The sequence below is a fragment of the Lepisosteus oculatus genome, chromosome 4, assembly GCF_040954835.1.
Source record: "Lepisosteus oculatus isolate fLepOcu1 chromosome 4, fLepOcu1.hap2, whole genome shotgun sequence".
Classification (NCBI taxonomy): Eukaryota; Metazoa; Chordata; class Actinopteri; order Semionotiformes; family Lepisosteidae; genus Lepisosteus; species Lepisosteus oculatus.
The window spans coordinates 43,787,387-43,808,946 of record NC_090699.1 but is presented as its reverse complement, the minus strand read 5'-3'; the positions used below and the strand labels follow the sequence as shown (position 1 = coordinate 43,808,946).

General features: G+C 40.2%; 2 protein-coding genes across 4 annotated transcripts in view; one reads left to right on the top strand and one right to left on the bottom strand.

Annotated features, from left to right (window-relative positions):
* Positions 1–68: 68 nt before the first annotated feature.
* Positions 69–13,995, bottom strand: syt15 (synaptotagmin XV). Its single transcript, XM_006630924.3, has 8 exons — positions 13,824–13,995; positions 9,114–9,294; positions 7,581–7,711; positions 5,354–5,646; positions 3,932–4,102; positions 3,264–3,384; positions 2,435–2,617; positions 69–1,926 (listed from the first exon to the last, which is right to left on the bottom strand). The coding sequence occupies exons 1-8, from the start codon at positions 13,828–13,830 to the stop codon at positions 1,778–1,780; spliced, it is 1,236 nt and encodes a 411-aa protein (XP_006630987.2). The 5' UTR covers positions 13,831–13,995; the 3' UTR covers positions 69–1,777.
* The window catches only part of LOC102688365 (G protein-regulated inducer of neurite outgrowth 2), a 29,712-nt gene continuing 17,376 nt past the window's right edge, over positions 9,225–21,560 (top strand). The window contains exons 1-2 of one of the 3 annotated variants that reach the window (XM_015347848.2): positions 9,225–9,318; positions 20,007–20,301. The gene's annotated coding sequence lies outside the window, so the exon portion shown is untranslated. Of the gene's footprint in view, positions 9,319–10,435; positions 10,746–20,006; positions 20,302–21,560 lie in introns of those variants that run through there. The other 2 variants (XM_015347849.2, XM_015347851.2) reach the window with 2 other exon arrangements.

The following is a 21,560-nucleotide window of genomic DNA, read 5'->3' as shown; positions in this document are numbered from 1 at the left end:
CGAATGCAAATTATGATTAGCAAGTGAAATTAAAGGCTTTGGCTGACATTGTGGAGTAATTAAAATGGTGTTTCTATAGCATTGTGGTTATCGACACCAAAAGCTCCACAAAACATAAAAAGACACCTATCAATGCTGTTTACTTCTATACCACAACATAGTCATTAACATTTATTAAAGAAACCTGCATGATTTTTAAATGAAAAAAACATATGCCTTCATCATTCTTTCTCCTAGTTACTGGGTATATTGTAGGATTGACAACAAATATTTACATCTGTACAGCTTGAAAGATTCCACTGGATGTATTACGGGGTCTGTTGGTATTATTAGATTGCTAATTGGATGAATCCATTGGAAGGGAAATTACTCTGTTTTTCTATGACAAAAATTGAGAGCTTCTCTTTCTCTCTCACTTTTGTTCTCCTCTCCTCAGAAACTATTGATCACTTTGTAATTATTTCTGTCACCATGGATCTGTTGGACGTGGAAACTCTCCATTGAGTATTCAAAAAGGAGAGGACATAGCTATAAAATAAGTCACCAGAGAAGGTCCAAGACAAAACTCTTTCTGTTGACACCAGCAACTTAACATTCACCATTATCAGATGTTATCTCACTCAGCTCAGGAGTGATCAATTGTACGTTAAATGAAAGTAAAATAAAGGTAGTTCTCATTTAGGTAGCATGCAGATATCTGATGCAAATCATTCTAAAGTAAATCATTACACGTCTGCATGCTAGCTCTCATTCTGCTCTTGAACATTGTCTCATATCCCTTTGTTTTCCCATCAATCATCATTCTCAGCATGTAAAAAACAAAATCATTCTTGAGAAATATAGTTACAGTATTTTCTGTTGCAGCAGACCAATTTTCTGGCTTGAAATTGGTCTTTTTCAATGGCTTTACCTATTTCTTGGTAAAGAAGCCAATTGCATCATTTATAGAAAAGCTCTGCACTTTTGAAGGTGGACAATTTTAGATTTCTTAATGCACTGACATGCTGCACTGCCTACATAAGCAACTGGTGCAAAATTATGGTTCTCTCACAGACAAAGACTCTAGTAATTGATGTATTTAAAAGCACTGTGGTGTTAATGAGGTGTGTTGTAATGTGCACTCAGAACCTCTTAAATCAGAAATCCACTTAACAGTGTTATTTATTTACATTTTTATGTAATTATTACATTAATTTACAACATTTATGCTACAAGAAAGCACCAGTCTCAGCAACTACAGCTACAACATTCCCTGTCTGCATTCTTGCTGTTTGAGTGTCTGGTCCCGTCCACTGATTTGTGATTGAAATAGATAATTTTCTCATTGTGAATAATCTTCTTCTGGTAATAATAAAATCTAGGAACCTACTGTTTCTGTGTTTGTATTGATAGTTAACAGTATCAGTAGGCTCAAGGTCAACATGTGAAAAGAATACTATTTGTGTGCCCCATGTCAGGACTGAGGCAGTGTGCTTGGTGTTAATACTGAACAGCAAGTCCAGTGTCAATACTGAGGCATCATGGCCAGTGTCAGTGCTGTGGCAGAGTGTGCAGTGTCCATACTGAAGCGATGAGCTTAGTGCCAGCATTGAGCAGTGTGCTAAGTGCCATCTCTGAGCAGTGTGCCCAATGTCAGGTAAGGTAGTGTGCTTAGTGCCAGTTGAGCAGAGTGCTTGGTGTAAGTACTGAGCAGTGTGTGGTGTCAATATTGACAAGTGTACTCAGTGTCAGTAGTGAGCCATGTGTCATGTGTCAGGAGTGACAAGTGTGTTCAGTATCAAGAGGGGCTCTGTGTCCCTGCCATGCTGTGGAGTGTATGCCATTGTTTGATCAGCTTCTGTGGTTTGCTGACCATGTCATTCCAGTGCTCCTGCTCTTGACCCCGAGCGTACATGAAAGGACCAATCACCACCAGGCCCAGAGACTCTGGAGAGAAGAAGACAACACACTCAAGTTACTGTTTTCCCAGATACATTCGTAGATAGTGCTGCCAGCTTGCTTGCTAAAACTACTTTCTTTTAAATATTCCTTGTGCAGAAAACCCCCTAAAAATTCAACTAAGACTGAGACTGACCTCATGTCAGCCTTTTCCACAGAAAACGTACAACATGCTGAGTGACAAACTCAATATTAGCTGTAAGCAATTCAAATACCGCACTTTCTAAGACACACCCTCAATCCTTTTAATTTTCTTTACCGCTTTTCATATTTGCTGAGTGCTAAGACTAACAAAAGATGTGTCGTAAGAATATACTTATTTATATGAAATTAGAAATGTGTATAGCAGTGAGAGCTCGGAAATGTATTTCCACCTTCAGCACAAACCAGGAAATACTGTATATTAGAATCAGGTCGCAAGCTAAGCGAGGCTTGACCTGGTCAGTAAGGGGAGAAAAGCAGGTTGGCGCAAACTGGTTGTGCCAGTGAGACTCACGATGCTGGTCTGGCAAGAGCTGCCTGAGCTCCAGTCTCAAGCAGGCTGCATCCAATTGGGAAGATGGCAAATTGAAGGTCAGGGTTTCATTGAAGGTGGGGCTGGGATCTGCCTTGACAACAGCTGTGCTCTTACTCTTTACCAGCTCTGTGTGGATCTGCAGGGACACCTGGACAAAGACACCTGTGCAGAGCACAAGGACACTGCACTTCAGTGGACATGTCAATACCTTGATATTGCACCTTTAATCACATCGCAAAGCATTCACAAAGAAAAGGAGCTCAGGGGCTGCACCCCAGGAAATGGGAAGCTAGAATCAACTGAGATTGTGTTATCAGGTGAAGGATCATCTCCTTCAAATTAGAACAATTAATAACACAGTACATTATCACCTGTACATATCTAAGAGTTACGAAGTGCTAATATGTTGGACACTCAAACTTCTAATGTAATCCAGTGTAGAATTTTGATACAAACTGCTTTTCAGTTATACTGGTAGAATAAAACCAGGACAATCCAAGGGGTCACTCCGCTCAAAACCTGGGACTTACTGTAAGATTTAGTCTGGTACTTAATCATTTTCTAGGTTGTTTGAATTGATTATACATTTTTTTTTCATTACAGAATCTTTCCAATGCCAAAGAACCTGCAATGCCGACCTCATTCAGTCAGTGATAAGATATAGTTGGAATGATAATTAGACGATTTTGTGTTTCTACAGTAACATGAAAGGAAATCTCAGCCCAACAGATCTCATTTGTAATCTTTTACACGTTATAGGAGCTGCCACACGCAATGTTTTTGTCAGTGACTGGTCCCTGCAGCCTACCTGTTGGCTCTCTGTCATAGTGTAGCTGCAACGCCCTGGCTCTCAGAACCACCACAGTGAGGCGCTGCAGAGACTGATTGTAGTTGAGAGATACCTGGATATCACCAAGCCCTGAACAAGACTGTGGAAAGACAAAGAGATAAACAGCCCTCTGTATCTGCCCAATTCCTGTCCAATCATCGGGATTCAGCACTCTTGAAGAACTGCAATCAGTATTTGGGTCCATCTGAGGTTTTATTTGAATTACACAGCTCTCAGTTAAACTAGTAATTTACTTACAGTCTTCTTTTTTTAGAATATCCATCCCTTTCAATGTTATGGGTTTCAAGACACTTAAAAATAATTAGCTCAGTTAAGCATTTCATTAACCTTTTATGAGATTATTTTTTGTATTGTGCAAAAAGAAGCTCTCCCCTGAAAGCTTAGAGTCAGAGTTGATAGACTTTTTCTATTGGCCGGACTTTCAAGTCCTGATATTTCATTAAGGATTAAGTAATAAAGATATGAATTCAAAATCAAGAGGGAGGACCATAAACTGGACCTGGGCAACCCTGGATCAAGGCTGAGGATTTGTGGGATGAGAATGACATTACAGTTAAGGAAAACTGTTATTTCAACAAAGAGGAAAAACCAGGGCCACGTTGTAGCAGTGTGCCCTGGAGTGGTACCTCAGTGCTGTCCTTTTCCAGGTGTCTCCACAGCACCCTCCCAGCCGCCTCACTGAGATCCCGCTCGTACAGATGGAATCTAACCAGGCCAAGAGGCTGGTGCTTCTTCTGCTTGTCCACAACACAGAGAGAGAAGCACAGCGTGTGCTGTGGCAGGGACCTACTAGACACCTCCACAGAGAGACAGACAAGGAGAGCGTTAGAAGATATTTACCACATGCCTCACTTATAAAACTTGCACCTTTGGTGTCGCACAAATAGTGGTAAACCATTAATTAGCTATTATTAAAATGTATCAACTGCCTTAAAGAAGATTCAGTATGAATATTTTAATTATTGACACACACACAGTATTTGCTATCTTATGTACTGAGGACAAAGAGAGGGGAACCGAGAGTAACTTAGACATTTTTCCTAACTCATGTTTGGGTAATCCAGAGGATTGCCTTTTTTAAAAAAGTGAAACCCCAGCTAACTGAGAATGTTTGAACAAACTCAATGTGTTGCTTTTCTCACTTGTAGCATGATGTAACAGATCTTCCACCACAGATCTTACTTAATATCATTTTTCTTCTACCCTGTTGCTGAAGAGGTCCAGGCGTTGTCAGTTTCTTTAATCAGTGGCATCATGTTAAGAAGTGGAACAAAATATTTATTCATTAACTTAATAATTTAAATAATAATAATTTGACTCATTAAACCAGCAATTAGTTCAAACGACATTGTTGACTAAAACAAGAGGCCTCTCAGGATCCCTACAGGACCATGAAACCTGAGTCACAGACTGCTGACATACTGTACGAAGAAACTAACGCCCTGGGTTCCCCATGTGATCTGATGAAATAGGCATTCAATCAAGTGGATTGTGTAAAGCTTCAGCCTCTAGGAAAACTATTACTGGCTCTTTTAGACATTGCTGAGAAGCTGAAGTTGTGCTCCAGACTGTGCTCCAGACTCATATACAGTACGTCTATGATCAGCTAGGGGGAGACACACACTTCTACAAGCAAATGAAATGCTTCTCTGAATGTTGGTTTGACAGCAAGGCAATGCACTTCTTACTGAAACCCCAAGGGGGTGATAGAAGGCTTAGCATTACACTTCTGCTGTCCATTTCTAAGTTAAGTGTAGTATGTGAGTTTCTATAATGTCTTTTGCCATATTTTTTCTTATTCTAAGATTCAACTGAATAGTCCTAGTCCATTTTGCTGTTTACTGCTTTCCTTTAGTTCAGTGCTCTCTAGCCCTCCACTAAATGGAGGATAAAATGATGGCTGTTTTTGTTCTGTACCAGTTGTGATCTGCCTGTAAAACACAAGGATCTCAGCTGTGCCCTGGGCTCAAACTTCTTCAAACCACGCTCCTGTTTTCATATGCTATCCCACCGTGAGAGGTGCTTTCCTGGCTGCAGAGATACAGTACCTGGAAGACAAAGCTGTCCCCAAATTGCGGGTTGCAGCTCTTGCGTTTGGCCTTGGCCTGTACGTGGTGCCGTTCAGCGGGCAGCAGGTGCACCTTGACCAGGGTGGGGAAGACCTGGCACAGTGATGGTAGGTTGGTGGCTCTCAGGAGGGACACCAGCAGCTGCTCCGTCTCTGGCCGATACTCCACGCTGAACCACAGGCCTGTCGCCTTGTCCTGAGGGGTCTCCCAGTCACAGGTCTCAGCTGGGAAGCGGTACAGGTTTGCCCTCAGACTGCCCAATGGTAAGGATCCTTACCACACCGTGTGAGAGAGAGAAATATTATTTTTTATTTTTAATTTACACATTTCTACTCTTGTATATTTTTATTGGCACAGTTTTATTCATGCCTTCATCCATCCCTTACAAGTAAGTCACTCATCTTCGTGAGGGTTTCTGTAAACCTATCCCAGAAAAATAGGGCACCAGGCATGTCTGAAAGCACAAGACTCCTCTCCTATTGGCAGGGACAGCGCTCCATCCCAGGGATGACAGAAAAAAACATAAATCTAAGAAACAATCAAACGCCAGCAGGTCTTTGGGAGGTAAGAGGCAACAGAAACATCCAGAAAAATCCCACGTACCATGGATACTCAGATCTCTGTATCTGTCAAGCTAAGCTCCAGACCACAGTGCCACCAAGTGTTAATAATTTATTAATGTTTTACTAATGTTTGACACATTTATACTAATTGGGTGTCTTTATCAAGCATTTAGTATTAGAATTCAAGAAAGTGGTCAAAGTCAAAGAATTTCTGACAGATAATATGTATGGCTCAGCACCATGAACAAAAGGTTGGAAGACCAAACACAGTTCATCTGATGCAGGTACTTACAGCACAAAGAAGGCTGATATCTATTCAGTGAGCACAAAAGTGTGGAAGGAAAAAGGCATTTCTGTTTTGTGTGGAAGGCTTTATTTTAATAAGGCGAGTCTCTTTACTTTGGGCTTTAGTTTTGACTTTGGTGCAGCACAGATCAGATCAGATTTGGTGCAGCACTGACCAGAGACAAAGCACAGAGCGAGGATGAAAAGTAGACAAAGACTGTGAGGCTGCCAGAGGACACCGTTTGAGACGAAAACCACTAAAGTTCATATTTGATGACTAGATATTTTGGACTCAGGCCCAGACAGGCTCAGACAGCCTCCTGTGTCTGAGTGGAATCCACTGAGAGCCCTCAATTCTCACACCTCTGCTGTCACTGCATTCCTATTTCAAGAAAAAAACAATGATATTTTTGAAAAAGTATTTATTCATTCAGAAATATTTATGGGCATAGCTATTTGTTCTGTTCTCTTTGTTTCATATGTTTGTAATATGTATTTTCATCTGCTTATTCTGTGCTTGTTGTATGACAGCTGTATTCATTTTCAATTAATACACAAAACTAAGGCAACACTTAGGTCTCATGGGCTTAAGCAAATATTTTAAACATCAGATGTCAAACAAAACTCATAGAGGTGTGAACACAAATGTAAACCACAGCACCCAGATTAATTGTGATTGAGAATTGTCCACAGTTGTGACAACATTGCAAACTTCCCTGTAATGACTGACTTCCCTGAAGGTTAACACAATCCTGGCAGCACTGATACAGAAGCCTGATCAGCCTCCGAACAGACTGCTGGAATGTGTTTCATCTATCATATGTCTGAAATATGTTAACAGCTGGCTCATTATCCACTAATGAAATGGAATTTTCCAGCCCATAAACTAAAGTTATACCAATATTTTTGGGTATTATTAGTATTTTCATTTGGTTTTTCATTTCTGTCATTTTTAGAGATGTGATGTGATGTATGAAAAGAACCAAGTTTTAGAGCAAGTTGTCTGAGTAGGGACAGGCTCACCAGTGCTATTATCTCGAGGTAACATTGTACCCACATGGCCAAAGTCCTTCATTTGCTGAACTATGTTCATAACTTACTGTACTAATTGAAGTTTCCAGTACCTGTGTTTTTTGCATAGCTATTATATTGCTAAATCTTACATTCTGGATAACTAATCCCAGCTGCCCTCAGTTTGGCACACTACTAAGTTCCATTCTGGTTCCTGGTGTTAGTATTTATAGTGCCCCAGGTTTTCAGAAGATGACATTTTTAATAGAGCAGCTGGGTGCTGTCTTGCCAGCATATTCCTCTGGTGTTCAATGTGCCCATGCTGCCCTGTACCACACCCTGCTTACCCCTGGTATAGAAGGACCTGCGGTGGTGGTGGCAGGGATCACTGGAGCTGCTTTCCTCCTCTTCTTTCTCCAGGTGTCTCCGGGTGATGAAATGTGGAGGAATCACAAAAGGGATGATCCCGCTGGTGCTGCTGAGATACAGACGGGACGTGGGATTTTACAGTACATTCAAATGTCAGACCAACATTGAGCCAAGGCCTGAATGAATTCTTCCAGCAACACGAGAAAGCATTGCACTGTGTAGCCCCAGTTTGGCTCACCTGCTCGAGAATCCAGTATAGAAAGCCTTACCTTAGCAAACTGAGGAGTCTTGACATTAGTGATAATATGCAACCCAACACTATGTAGAAGGTTCAATCACGCGAGTGTCTGGTGGTACAGTCACATGCATCCTGCAGGGACTGATAGAGACGCTCATTCTGAGGTGTTATTTATGTAATTGGGTTGATGTTGTAACCGGGGCAGCATGGTGCCACAGTAGTTAGCAATTCTGCCTCACAGCACTGGGGCCCTGGGTTCGCTTCCTGGGGTGCTATCTGTGTGGAGTTTGTATGTTCTCCCTGTGTTCATGTGGATTTCTTCCCAAGTAAGTACTGTAAGTCCCAAGATGTGCTTGTAGGTTAAGTGGCTTCTGGGAAAATTGTTTCTGGTGTCAGTGTGTGTATGTCTGTGTTTGTCTCTGTGTCCCATCCAGGGTGTATCCTGCCTTGCTCTCTTTACTTACCAGGATAGGCTCTGGCTCCCCACGAGATGGGTGATTTGGTAAGGACTGTAGGAAAATTAGACATTTCCTCTGTTTTGGGGTGATGCCAGGAGCAAGAACTCTGGGCCAAGCTAAAATGTAGCTGTGTAGGACAGCAGAATAAAGGCAGCATGAGACCCATAATTGCTCACAACTTTGCTCATGTGTGTCATCCTTATCACTTCCATTAGTAGAAGGATGTAAAAGCAATAAACTGGAAAATGATTAGCTACTTCATATTGTGGAGCCTTAAATGAGAAGATGAAGATGATTGAATCTTAATTTTATGATCAAAAGCTTAATTGAGAAACACAAGCTCCATTTTCATTACTTGCTACATTTTTAGGTCTTATCGGTTACTTTAGTATTTATTTCAAGGGCACAAGGTCTACACCAGTGGGTTTTTAAAAGAACCATTATTTAAATGGAAAATGTAGCTGTAGGCAGCTTGCAAACTTTCCAGCATTCATGGAAAAGTAGGTTCTGTGATTTTATGTGAGTCCATCTGCATTCTTTATTTTTAGTCAGTGGATCATGTGAGAATTATCCTTATCACTGTAAAATCTGTGACACTCAGCATCAGAAAAGTAAAAGAACTTTCACACAAATTCCAGTTAAGCGGCTGAAAGGATTGCTGCTCTCAGGTTGCTTTCAATTGTTGGTGGAAACGACAATTCAAAAGAGGGTCAAACTTTAAACGCGCAGGACAGCAACTAACCATCGACAGACTGGACTGTCAAGTAATTAGAGCTCCCTGAAAGAAGAGCTCGGGGAAAAAACGAATTTCTTACTTCTGATTGGAGGACAGGGAGGTGGCAGGCTGGTTGGATTGGACACTGGGTGTGGAAGACACCAGCTCTTCATACCGCCCCTGAAGACACTTCCTTTTCCACAGGAAATAGATGGCGATTCCAAGCAGCAATGAGAGCAGGATACCTGCCACCAGCCCAGCAGACACTACTGACAGAGGGACTGAAAACACAGTAATGCTGACAGGTGAGTACAACCTGGCTCAAGAGCCAAAGGCTCACAACAGAATCCTTTTCATTTTCCTTGTGCAAAGCAGGTACTGTACATCCTTCCTTAGATCCTGAGATTTAACACAAACAGATTGCAGTTTGGAGTGGCTTTCGGGCAGTATCAGTGATTGCTGCTTCAGCAGGATGAACCAAACAGACCGGTTATTCCAGCTATTGTCAGAAGCTATGACAGGGTTAGATATATTTACTCTCTACCCATGCATTCATACCGTAGCCAGGTTTTGGGTGAAAGTACGTGATTGTCACAAGTCTTAAAAAAACTTGACGGAAGTATTGTAAGCAATAGATGGAATAGACATAAACAGCTGTGCCTTTTAAGACTTTACCATGTCTTCACTGTAATGTATCTAAGCGTATTATACACTGCTTTTTTATTAGAAGCTCATTTATTGAGCCATGGACCAACGATAAAGATGCGTTCCTTGGCAAAATTAGATACTATTTTTTCACACTTGTTTTCCTACAAGGCAATAGTATGGAACAGTAGGTTGGGAATTTGAGCAGAGGTCCTGGTGTTATACCTTTGAGCAAAGTGCGTCTCTGAGACTGCTCCAGTAAAATCCCGCTTTATAAAAGGACAAAAAATGTACAGTAAGTTGTGGTGGAAAAAAAAACACTTGAGCTAAATGAATAATTAACTAACTGTAAACTAAAATCAGACCTTAGCATTTTGTGGAAAGCATTTCAGCTGTTCATAACCTAGCAGGGAATATTAAATTGTGCAATCAATGTCTTCCTTGATTGAATGATGCAATGAACCACAGCACTTAAACCACTGCAGATATCTGTAAAATCTCCTGAAAAAGCTTTGTAAAAGCATTGCTGGGTATTTGGCCATTGGTGTGTCCGTGTTCTTTAGAATTTTAAGTCAAATGTTTGCAAGCCAGGTTGAAATTATCCGTAAGTTAATGTCAACAATTAAGCTATTTTGATCAATTGATGGTAATAGTGGTTCGGCTTCAAACATACAACAAATTGAAGCTAAGGAAGCAAAGCTTTCTCGTGATAAGTTTGCACACCTGTGTGTGCGTGGGAGCCTGTGTGTGGGCATGCGTCAGGTTTGTTCAGGCGGGCGTGCCTGCGGACGAATGCCTTTGTGAAACCTGTGACCGCTCACCTGCGTTCAGAGTTCCTCTAAGCAGGAATGCACTTTGGAATTAGACCTGCTCAATAAACCCTCAGTCAAACTCATCTCAACCTAACAAAAGCACAGGACAGACTGAAGACGTAGGAGCCAAAGGAAAAACCCACCCCTTCCCTGGGATACTGAGCCTAATGTTAGGATCCAAAAGGGGCCTTATCTGCTCCAAGAAGCCTTGAGGACATTCTGAGGCCTGGGTAGAGTGAGCTATCTGACAAGCAGCCCAGCAGTTCTTGGAGAAGGTAACCTCTTATTCTACAGCCATGAGCAGGGCAGTGTTTACCAGGGTTGTTTTTTAGAGGGTGGAGGAGAGTAGGATTACAGGTCTTGTGTTCTTGTTTGTTTGGATGTGTACGATAAGTGTGCCCCTACCAATGATTACTTGCTAATTTCAAGTGCCGAGCACATGTCACAATGTGTGTGTGCCTATCACACATACATTTTATATTTTGGCTTTGCATTTTACATGCATTTTTATATATGTTTCACTTGGGCTCTGTGAGTTTGTGTTATTTATGCGTCTGCACTTAGAAGTTTGTGTGTGAATATGTGTGTTTGTGTGTGAATACTGTATATATCATTCATAAGTAAGTCTGTTGAGCTTGTTTGCATGTTGTGTGCTTGGAACTGGCTATTCTCCAAGTACGTGGACACTTTACGATACAATAATCTTAATTGTCTGATTTCTCAGATATTTGTTTGCATCCAAGTCATTTAACACAGACTTAGAAAAATTATAAACTGTACAGATAAGCATTACATTAAAAATAAATATAACATTACGTAAAAGACTTCACCCATTACATAGTTATCACATATCTTTCCTACAGGAATGCACACAGAAAGTTAATAATGCAGAGTATGTCTATATAATTGTATCACTGGCAGATATACTGCAGTGTGCACATCAGTGTTTTATAGCTGCATTTAAATGTTTGCAGTGATATTTGGAGCTGGTAAAAAAAATCCATGGCAGGCAGTACAGTCTAACAAAATGCCATAAAACATCTAACTAAAATGAATGTTGTGATACAGCAGAAAAAGTTAGATTTGAGCTATAAAATGTGTGAGGTATGTCACATATATGATCTTAGATCACAGTCCAACAATCCTACAACTCCCACTGCTAATAAATATGCCAGTTAGTGGAACCAGCAGGTTACATACTGTAGCAGCAGTACCGTTGTAGTTTTTACAGGCCTTTTGTGAAACTGTGAAAAGTCAGAACCTTCAATTGAAGTAAAACGTCCTCTCAGCTGAAGACCTATAATAGCAATAAAGCACAAACAACCTCTAGACAGCACTTGAAGAATATGGAAATTAATATTGTACCAGAGCAACAAGTTTTGAGAGGCTTTTTCATGAGAAATGTTTTTTTATTAAACGTTGATCAAGCCTCACCTTCTCTTCAATATACAGTATTAGTTGCAGAGTGTTCACTGTCGCTGACTGTCATTACTACTGAAAATTTTTCAATGAACCAGTCAATGATGTTTATGATTGTGTAAATACAGATTAGATCAGTTTCCCCTGACTAACAATTAGAGGAGACAGAAATGTTGGATCTTTCTCATTGGCTTCTGCATGCTGGAGGTTCCTCGATATCAGACAGTATAACACATCTGAGTCACTGTTGTGATGAAACTGCTGCTCCATGTCCTGAGAGGTACATAAATACTTTTCTACAGAACACATGCTCTATGGTTAGGCTTAGTCAGCTGGCCCATCTAGAAAGAACATAGTAGTACATATTACATGAAAATAAGATGTACAACATGCAACATCTCAAAATGCTGTGCTGTGCAATCAGTTAAAAGTGTAAGAAAAAAATATAAGGACTGTAATTAAAGCTTGTACTGCAACATAAGTGGAATTTTACCTTTTTAGTGTGTTGTAGTCTTATGAACCTCTGTACAGCATGATCAGGACTGTGGATGTCCAGTCTAATGACACAGATATAGAAATCCTCCAGCACACGTAGTACATAGGATCCTGAAACAGATGCTGCCCTTTTTCGCTGCTCTAATTAACACTGGTTATCACATAATCCCCCACACCTGGACTGGGTTTATCTTTGGTTCTGAATGTTCAACAATGTTTAACAACTCTTCTGCTGTAAATATTCAGTATTTCTCTTTGAGGTTTTTTCCTTTGCTCCTTATGGTCTTGCAGTTTACTCCTTCTTTCTTTTCTTGAGTTTAAAATGGTAGAAGACTTTCATATAGGGGATTCTAACAATTGCAGCAACTGTCAAAGTTACGCACTGGCAAAGCGTCAGTTGCCTGATGTAGATTTACAGGTACATCAACACAGGAAATGTGGGGCTGGTGCAAATCAGGAGAATAAGAAACTTGTTCTGAAATCTGAATCTATACTCTGCAGTAAGAAATGGGCCTCATTCAGCGGGTTTTCCATTTTAATAATTGCAGAGACATCCCTCATTTGACAAAACCTGGCGCTTTGCTCAGTTTCCGGAAGCCTGCTAAGTCTTTTCATTCCAAGGAAAGAAGAATGAAGTGGTCTGATCTTATTCTTCTGCGACATCTTAAATATTTTTGGCTCAGGTAGTTGGGCACAGACACTAGCATGTTCCAGATTGACATTCCATGCAGCTTTGAATATCGGTATCGTGGATACACGATCCCCGATTTGTCTCTTCTAAACATGCTGGAAAGGCAGTGAAGTCAATGCCAACACACTGCAACATTGCCAGAATTGTCCTGTTTTCTTGAGGGAGTATTCAGTTTGGATGAAGCAGCACGTTTTTCATTTGCTGTAGATGAGACGCTGCATAATGGACTGAAACGTATGGCTCCTGGGAAAACACTTTAACTGCAATCACAAAACAAGTACTTCTCTCAATAGCTATCCCCCTACCTTATATAGTTTTTATAGTATGATTTAGTTTTGCCTGCATTTTAAGTTTTTAATGAGCCTATTTTTTAAATGGGCTACATATATGAACACCCAAATAGCTGAAATAGACTTTATGTAGCCTAAACCAATTTGATTTTGTTTTCCTAAAAGTGATCAATCCAAGGAAAAAAAAGTGAGGAGTGAAGATCCAGAAGTTCCAAAAATGCTGCTCACTTTACTAAACATAAGTGGATGTTGAGTTAGGTTTTGGTTTGTTTGTCATTGTCAATGTTTCATTACGTTTGTAGAGCCAAAGCAAATGATTACCATAAACATCTGGCATCTAGCAAACTACTGTAACTGTGTCAGCTTTCAAAGTTTGTTTAAAGGCAGGTTTATTAAAGGAACAGCAATTCATGCCAATCACACAGACACAAGGGAGGGAGTGTCTGTCTTGTACTTACCAGCCATGAGGAACACCTGGCTGTGACCCACACAGTTCTCCCAGGCTTGTGTGGGGAAATGTGGACTGTGCTCTCCTCTCCTTTCACCTGGACTCAGAAATCAGTGAGTGGTGTGCAGCAACAGGCAAATGAGAATTTACTGCAGCCAGTGTGCCTGGCAGTCACACCCCACCTCTTTGCTGGGTTGAGGAAGTCAGACCTAAGTGGGGCAGTCTGGGTCCCTTAGTATCCTAGAGGGAAAGTCATATGATGGATTAACTGAATTTGTAAATGAATACAAACATTGACCTCTATTTAATCTTTTATCTAGCTCTATAGATAGCACTATTTTTACTTCTTTACACATACCCTCTTCTAGTTGTACTTAGGATCTCGAGCTTTAGCGTACTTTGGCATAGTTCAAATCTCCTTTCTGTTCTAAGTAAAGGGAATCTCATCTGTCTCTACAATGAACCCCTATTATTTTACAGCTGGAGACACTCTCACCCTTCCACAAATAACAGCTATATTTACTCATCTAGGCTATGAATGACACATAAAAACTGAAGGATTGCTGATGAAAGAGCACTCCTAACACGGTACTATGAAAAGCTCCACACAGTCAGTCCTGCTCTCTCACTACTAGTCAGAAAAAAGCAACATGCACCTCGCTGGCCTCAGTCTTACCTTTCAAGACATCCTTATGCATTATGCCAGTTCATCAGTCACATCTCCTCTTGCTTCACGTTCTCAGAGGTGGGTGGTTGCATCAGCTTTTCTGAGATTTCCAGTGCACAAAGGGATTCTTCACAGGTGCAGTGCTGTGTGTTTATTGTCACTGGTGCTCTTGACTTGGGGCCCCACTACCTATCCCCCCCAGTCCTCCCCACCATGTGACAGTTCCACCTGCTGCTGCTCCAGCTCTGAGCTCCAGCTCGGTAGGTGATAAGATAACTCCAATTAAACACTCTCTTCAAGGCTGCCACTGCCGCTCCACACTGCTCCCAGCTGGCCACAGACTTCAGAAGAGAAGCTCTGGAAGGGCATCTTTCATACCTAATATGTTTTTTAGCTGTTGACCTAAAAAATACAAAGAAGAAAGTTCATTTGGCTGACAAATTAGCAGACATTGAAGCATTTTGTGTATTTTGTTCTCCTTCTGTAATGATATTTGTAATTCTGTGTTTAGAGTTTGGCTGCAGTCTACCGTTGTGGAGTGGATATTTATTATTTACTTATCATTTGTGTGGTACCGTTATGGAGTGGATATTTATTATTTACTTATCATTTGTGTGGCCTTCTCAGAAACCAGTTAAAACAATGACCTTTAGCACGACTTCTGTGTGACGTCTAGCCACAACTGGTGCAAGAGAAGGCTTCTACACGATCATCACTCTTCCTTTGTAACTTGTGACAGATGAGCAGATTATACATTTACTACATAGGTAATTGCATATCAAGAGTGAGTAATGACCTGGCTCAATGAGCTGAGAGCAATGAAGTTTGGGACATTATTTACAGTAGGCTCCCATTTCTGCGGTGTAACGTCACTAGAATATGTAAGAGATGAAGAAAACGGAGTGCAGCTCATTAACATGGGCAGGTGTGAAATAACACTTTACAAATGGATTGTAACTCATCTGTTAATACATGTATTAAGTAACATAGAAAAAGCCAGCTTCATTGTACGGTGAGGGGAAAGGTTTAATAAGAACACCAGGAAGGTCCCTAACAAGAGAGGTCACTACACACCCCATTTAACTCACGTGGTTGCTTGTACAGTAGCTAATTGACCCAATGTCCTAATCCAGGCATTGTTGAAAGAAATGATGGTCTTGCCTTAAACAACCTGATCGAGTGATTTGTTCCATACTTACACGTCCCTTTGTGAAAGAAAAAAGTGCCTGGAAGTTTCCACTTGCATCATCTGTTTTGTAAACAAAATGGCATTGACTTACAGAACAGGTCAGTTTTTATCATTTGTGATCCACCCATCCATTTTCTAACTGCTTTATCCAATACAGGGTTGTGGTGGGGCTGTGGTCTATCCCGGCAGACAATGGGTGTAATGCAGGATACATCTCGAATGGGATGCCAGTCCATCACAGGGCACACACAGATACAAACGTGCACACATTCGCATCAGACCGATATTGTCACTCTACTCATACATTATTAATACATTCAATTTAGAAATTTTTGGAAATGGCTTTTTGGAATGCATCAGCCCTCAAAAAGGAAAGTTCCAACAGTTCTGCACAGATCGATCTGCAGCCTTCTATGAAAGCTGTTGTACTAGTTCATGTTTAGTACATAGACCTTAAATGGCCGCAGGGTTCTTATTAACTATTAACCAAATAAACATTAAATGGATTTTTTGCAAATTCCCCTCATTAATTTCTGTATGTGTGCCCGTACAGGCTTTCACAAGGTCAGGAGAAAAGTTTAAAAAAGAGCAACATTTTCTGAGACATTTTTGGTTAATGGTAAGTGCTTTTCTCATTGGCTCTTTAATTCTGCCGAAACTGGAATGAAACAACAACACGGAAATTGGCTACAGAAATGTTTCTCTTTCTGACCTGTGCGTTTCAACTTCCTGTTAGTGCACCTTGATGTGGATTGGTGGAAATGAGGCACTGGGCAGAAGCAGGCCGAGCTCTGAAAAGCAGAAAGAAAACTCAAAACCCAGAAGGTTTCTAAAGCAAAAGAAATATTCTGTTTCCATCTTCCCAATCAATTTCAATTTCATTATTAGTTTTTGATATTGCGCTTTGGTTTTGTGAATGGTTCACTGGTTCACTGGTTCTTCTCCAATGTTTATCTCCATCTTTTGACAGTTTACAAGTGCCACACACAAGATGGCTAGAGAAGATGATTCCCTTAACAATTAACTATAGCAGTCTACCCCTAATTCACCCCAGTGATCTCAAGTGTTTTTGTTTGGACAAAAATAATATGTACAAAAATAATTGAAATTTTCACTACCACAGAAGCTACTGAGAGTTCAAAATAAACTCTGCTCAATAACTGTGGTCTGATTCTGTATTACATATTGTAATTACGCTCACAATTTTGATTGAATTTATTACATTTATTACATTTCAAATCCAACATCCTCAGAACAAAAATCTGATTCATGGGACTAGTCAGTTGAATACTTGTATTTATTTGATATGTGTAGCTATGCAGTAGTTGAATGAATCCATCCCAAAGTCTACTGCTTGGATATCCTCCCAGGGCAGGGATACACAACCTTTACAGAACTTTGAGTAACACTCAACACTTCAATAATAACCCTTCAGTAAGTAAAATGGCTAACTGATATTGAATATGGAATAGTTCAGGTGGGTAGCTGCGTCAACATGTGTAGGCTGCAAACAGACACCTGAAGAAGGCTCCACGGCCAAAACGTTGTGTTCTCTTTCTTCTTTTTTCAGCATGGAATAAACCTATTACTTGTTCCTTTGAATATGGAATATATTAACTGGTAATAGACACATACTGTATTATGCATATTTATAAATGTGTAAAACAAATGTTAGTTAAGTGATACAAGTGAGCATACACATTAACTGCATTGCAATCAGAGACAATATATCACAGCGATTAGGCAACATAGCTGAATACTTAATATTTAAGCACATCTTCCTCTGAGTTCATATAGAGTATGTGTATATTGTGCACGCATATTAAAGGAGGGCAACATGAATACATATTAATACTGTATCTATATTAACTGCTTTAACAGTTAATGTACTACTTAGTAATTTTCTATGAAAAGTTAATGAAATGTTGATAAAGTGTATATCCTTTCACCATATCATGACGTGTTCTCGAGTTCTACTACAACTAGCTCTTTAATAATTTAGTCCATAATTAGCATGACCAATACAGAAATTAAAGGGCTTGTTGCAAAGTACCACTGTGGAGCAGATTGGAGGGGCCACAGGTGGAGTATCCCGGGCCTAAGGGATTACATCTCCATAATGAGCTCAGATGAGTCCTGTTACATGTACATCTCTTAAACTTCTCTAAATCGTCTGTAGCAAAATCCTCTGTGTTCTAGGAGCCCTGCAAATAAAATGCCTGAGACTTTGCAGATTAAAAAGGTTTTAGAAAGCCCCTGTCTTCAGCTGCCAATGGTTGCCCTAATCCATTTAGAGCCCAAGGCATCCGATTATCGTAATTAAAGGTGGCAAGGTTTTTGGGACTCTGCCCAGCTCCGCCCAAATGTAGAGGGATGTCACAGATCACACTTGAATATCCCTGGGGTCAAATCCATGTGTCCTAAGCCAAGACATTATTCTGAAGGTTCAATGTCCTGCTCCATCAAGCCGCCTCCTTTTTCAGCAAAATGATCATCAGACGCATGATACACCCTCATGTAAAATCTGGACAACATCGAAAGGATTTTTTTCTTTAATAAGAAAGAATACAGATGTTCAGACAATTTTCAGATTGGTGTATGTAATTCATAACTTACATTACATAACATAACATGACATAACAGGGCTTTTACAATGGTTTTTGACAGCTGTGTTTAAGTTCCAGTAGACTCATAAAAACATACAAATTCTCTTATGAACACTGAAATTGTGCTCTTCTTACAGTATATATACAGTAGATGTGTATACTTTATGTATAGATATTGTAAACTTGCTCTTCAAATTTGATAATATCTATACATTGTTCTATTGTTTACTAACAAGGCCTCTATATACTGACCTTGCTTTATGGTTTTGAAGTTGTGAGAGTTAGCTGCTCACATTTTATCATTAATAGAGACTGTTTGCTCCAAAAACACACCATGTTTCTTAGTGATGTAAGGCACAGGTTTCACTATTCAAAGATAGCATTGCCCTGCTGATGAGTCCCAGTAAGTTAAATTAAAGGTCAGTTTAGACAGTTCATCTCTTCGTATGGAGAGCTGAACAATATTTACATTCCCATAATTGAACCTTGCACGGTTACCATGTCTGCATGATTGTGAAAGTGTTAAAAACAGATAAAAAATTAGGTGGATCAAGAGCCTCCCAGGCCAGACAGCTGTGTGATACTGCTGTCTCTCATAGTGCCCAGGTGCCTTGCATGTGGGTGGAGTCAAGTGGCACTTTCCCCAGGACTGCTATCACCCAATGGCAGTGCATCTTTATTCTATTAGCCCTCAGGAAGTTGGCACTCTGTGCTGCGTGTGTGAGCAGTATGCCTGTAGTTCTGTAATGTGTATCTCTGTGCATGTGCAATTAATGGCATGTCCCTCTCTCCTTTTTGGAAGCAATGCAATTGCAATTTTCAACAGAAAGCTATAAAATATAGGACTGTGCATACAGTCTTTAATATGTCAACAAAAGAGCACTAAATTCAAGTCTTTTTGTATGTTGGAGCTATTATCTCACAAAGGAACAGTTTCAGTAGCTAAAAATAATTACATCAATTATTAAACAAAGAGAGTTTTAATTAACTTTCACTACATAGCAGTGTGGTATCTGTGTATGGTGCATGGGGGACTCCAAAGATACTGTACTGTATATATCAACACCTAACATCACACCCTCATACACACCAAGGTAACAACACATGCACAGACACTTAAACAGCGGTCTGTGCCGACACACTCTTGCATCTCCACTGGTCATGACAAGCAGATGACATTTTAAAATCTACGTCTTTTTGTGTTTCGTAAAAGCTGTCTTGCCTGTGCCTCTTGGTCTTTTTAATTAAAAATAATGATAAAACAGAGCTTGTGAGAGCACAAGAGAGACAATTTCTCATGCAGGCCCCAACAATAACAGGCCCAGTGTTTTCCAAGCTTTCTGCGTTTTCATTGTTGCTCAACAACAAAATAAAAAAAAAGTAAAAATTCATCAGGCTCCCATTGAGCATTGCTGTTTCTATAGCAACCAGGGGAGAATGATGGAGAGAGGAAGAGCCAGACAGAGTGTGTGTGTGTGTGTTGGGGGGGAGGATCTGTATTGGAAATGAACCACTGCTTTTATTAATTCATTCATGTATCATTTTTTCTGTAGGCAGTGGGTGAGGACAAAAGCGAGATAATCTGAATCTTATTATTTTTTTCTCTCTCTCCAATTGCATCTCACCTCCTCCCTCCTCTTCACAACCCCCCCCCCCCACTCCCTACACACTCATACACCAAACCCCCTACCTCTCTCTCCCTCTCTCCTTTCCTTTCCCTCCCCTTTCCAGCCACCCAGGCCAGGGATTTGAAGATCTGCGACAGAGCCTCTCATTTGTAATCAGATGAAGCAGCAGATAATCCTCTGCCTGGATCCATCTTGCTCACTGCTGGAGTAGGAGGAGGAGACAGGGAGGTAGTATTGGAGGGAGGGGGGGGAGTTACCTGTAGCTGCAACGGGAGGAAGTGGCTTTTCTCTCCCTTACATGGTCCTGGATCGATGTGGGCGATCAAGAGGAGCACTGGAATGAGTGAACTCTGACAGAGAGAGAGAGCACCAGGTCCTGACCCTGACCGCAACTGAAGGTAGGCAAAGTGCTTCTGCCCAGACTGGGTTTCCTTGAGGGCTTGACAGGGAGCAACACGTATTTCCTGCCTGCAAACACAACAGCCTGTTTCTCAGCACTTAACTCGGTGTACATGCAGGTGTGTGGTTTTTGAATCACTGAATGTAGAACTGTGTATTTTTAGTTTTCCTGGGAAATATTGTATCTTTTCCTCAAGCAGGCCTTGATCGCATGATAAGGGACACCTGGTTTCTAGGTCTTGACTTATATAGATCATTACCGATGCTATTTTGGGGTTTTTCTCTCTCTTCTCTCTTATCCTTGGATGTTTTGTTCATTTTTATAAAAGTTTGGTGTAACAGATGTGGGTCCCAGCTTGAATCAGTCTGAAATTAAAGACAGTGAATGGAACAATAAGCTAAAAACCTCAGAGCTTCTACTGTATACATCCCTCTCAAGGCTTTTCTTTATTTTCAGCTTCAAAGCAAAAACTTTTGTATTTAGATTCTTTGATAGAGATTGGAAAGTTTCAGTGTAGAGCTTGTCAAACCACATCATGTTATGTTTGTGCGTTTTGATTTTCAGTTCACGTTTTCGCTCCTCAGTTGGCAAGATTGAAAAATTGAAACATGCTGCTTTTTTTAGCTTTGAGTGTTTTCTGCAGAGTGGGTGTAGGAAAACTAACCTGATTGTTTCCTCTTTCATTCTCTTCAGTTTGTGGGATAATTCCCTGTCTTCTTCTGTAGTGTGGAAGAGACATTTCCTTTTATACACAATCTTTTCAGTCAACATCACAGTAAAATCACAGCTTGACTAAAAAAAACAGCAAAGAATGATGAACTGAAAATTACTGACTGGCATATTTCAGATTAAAAGTACAATAGATCTTTCAAGGTTATTTATAGCAGTTATGTTTTTTAATGTTACATTCAAAGGTTGGAAAGGATGCTGAGATATTTATGTAGCTACTATTGCAATCTTTAATTAGTGTTATTCAATGCAATTTAAAATCAAACTTTGCCATTATTTTTTTATCAGGCTAAAATAACAATACACACAGAACCAAGCAAATAATAAATCTGACCCTATGAGTTAGTAATAAATTAATGATTATAATACCCATCTTTAAAATATTAGTGATCTGATGTTTCATTTGATATCATTTGGATTTTATCAAGCTTTGTGGATATTCCGCAGATCTTTAGAGAGCATATAATTAACACTTGCCATTGGTTGTTTTAAAAACATGCTCATCTAACTGGTTCCAAAGGATGGAGA

What these genes read in the sequence shown, in the direction of transcription:
- syt15 (XM_006630924.3), bottom strand. An exon ending in GGGACAGCTTTGTCTTCCAG is followed by an intron (nt 4,103 to 5,353) that starts GTACTGTATCTC and finishes CTCTCTGTGGAG; the next exon opens with GTGTCTAGTAGGTCCCTGCC. An exon ending in TGGAAAAGGACAGCACTGAG is followed by an intron (nt 3,385 to 3,931) that starts GTACCACTCCAG and finishes GTCTTTCCACAG; the next exon opens with TCTTGTTCAGGGCTTGGTGA.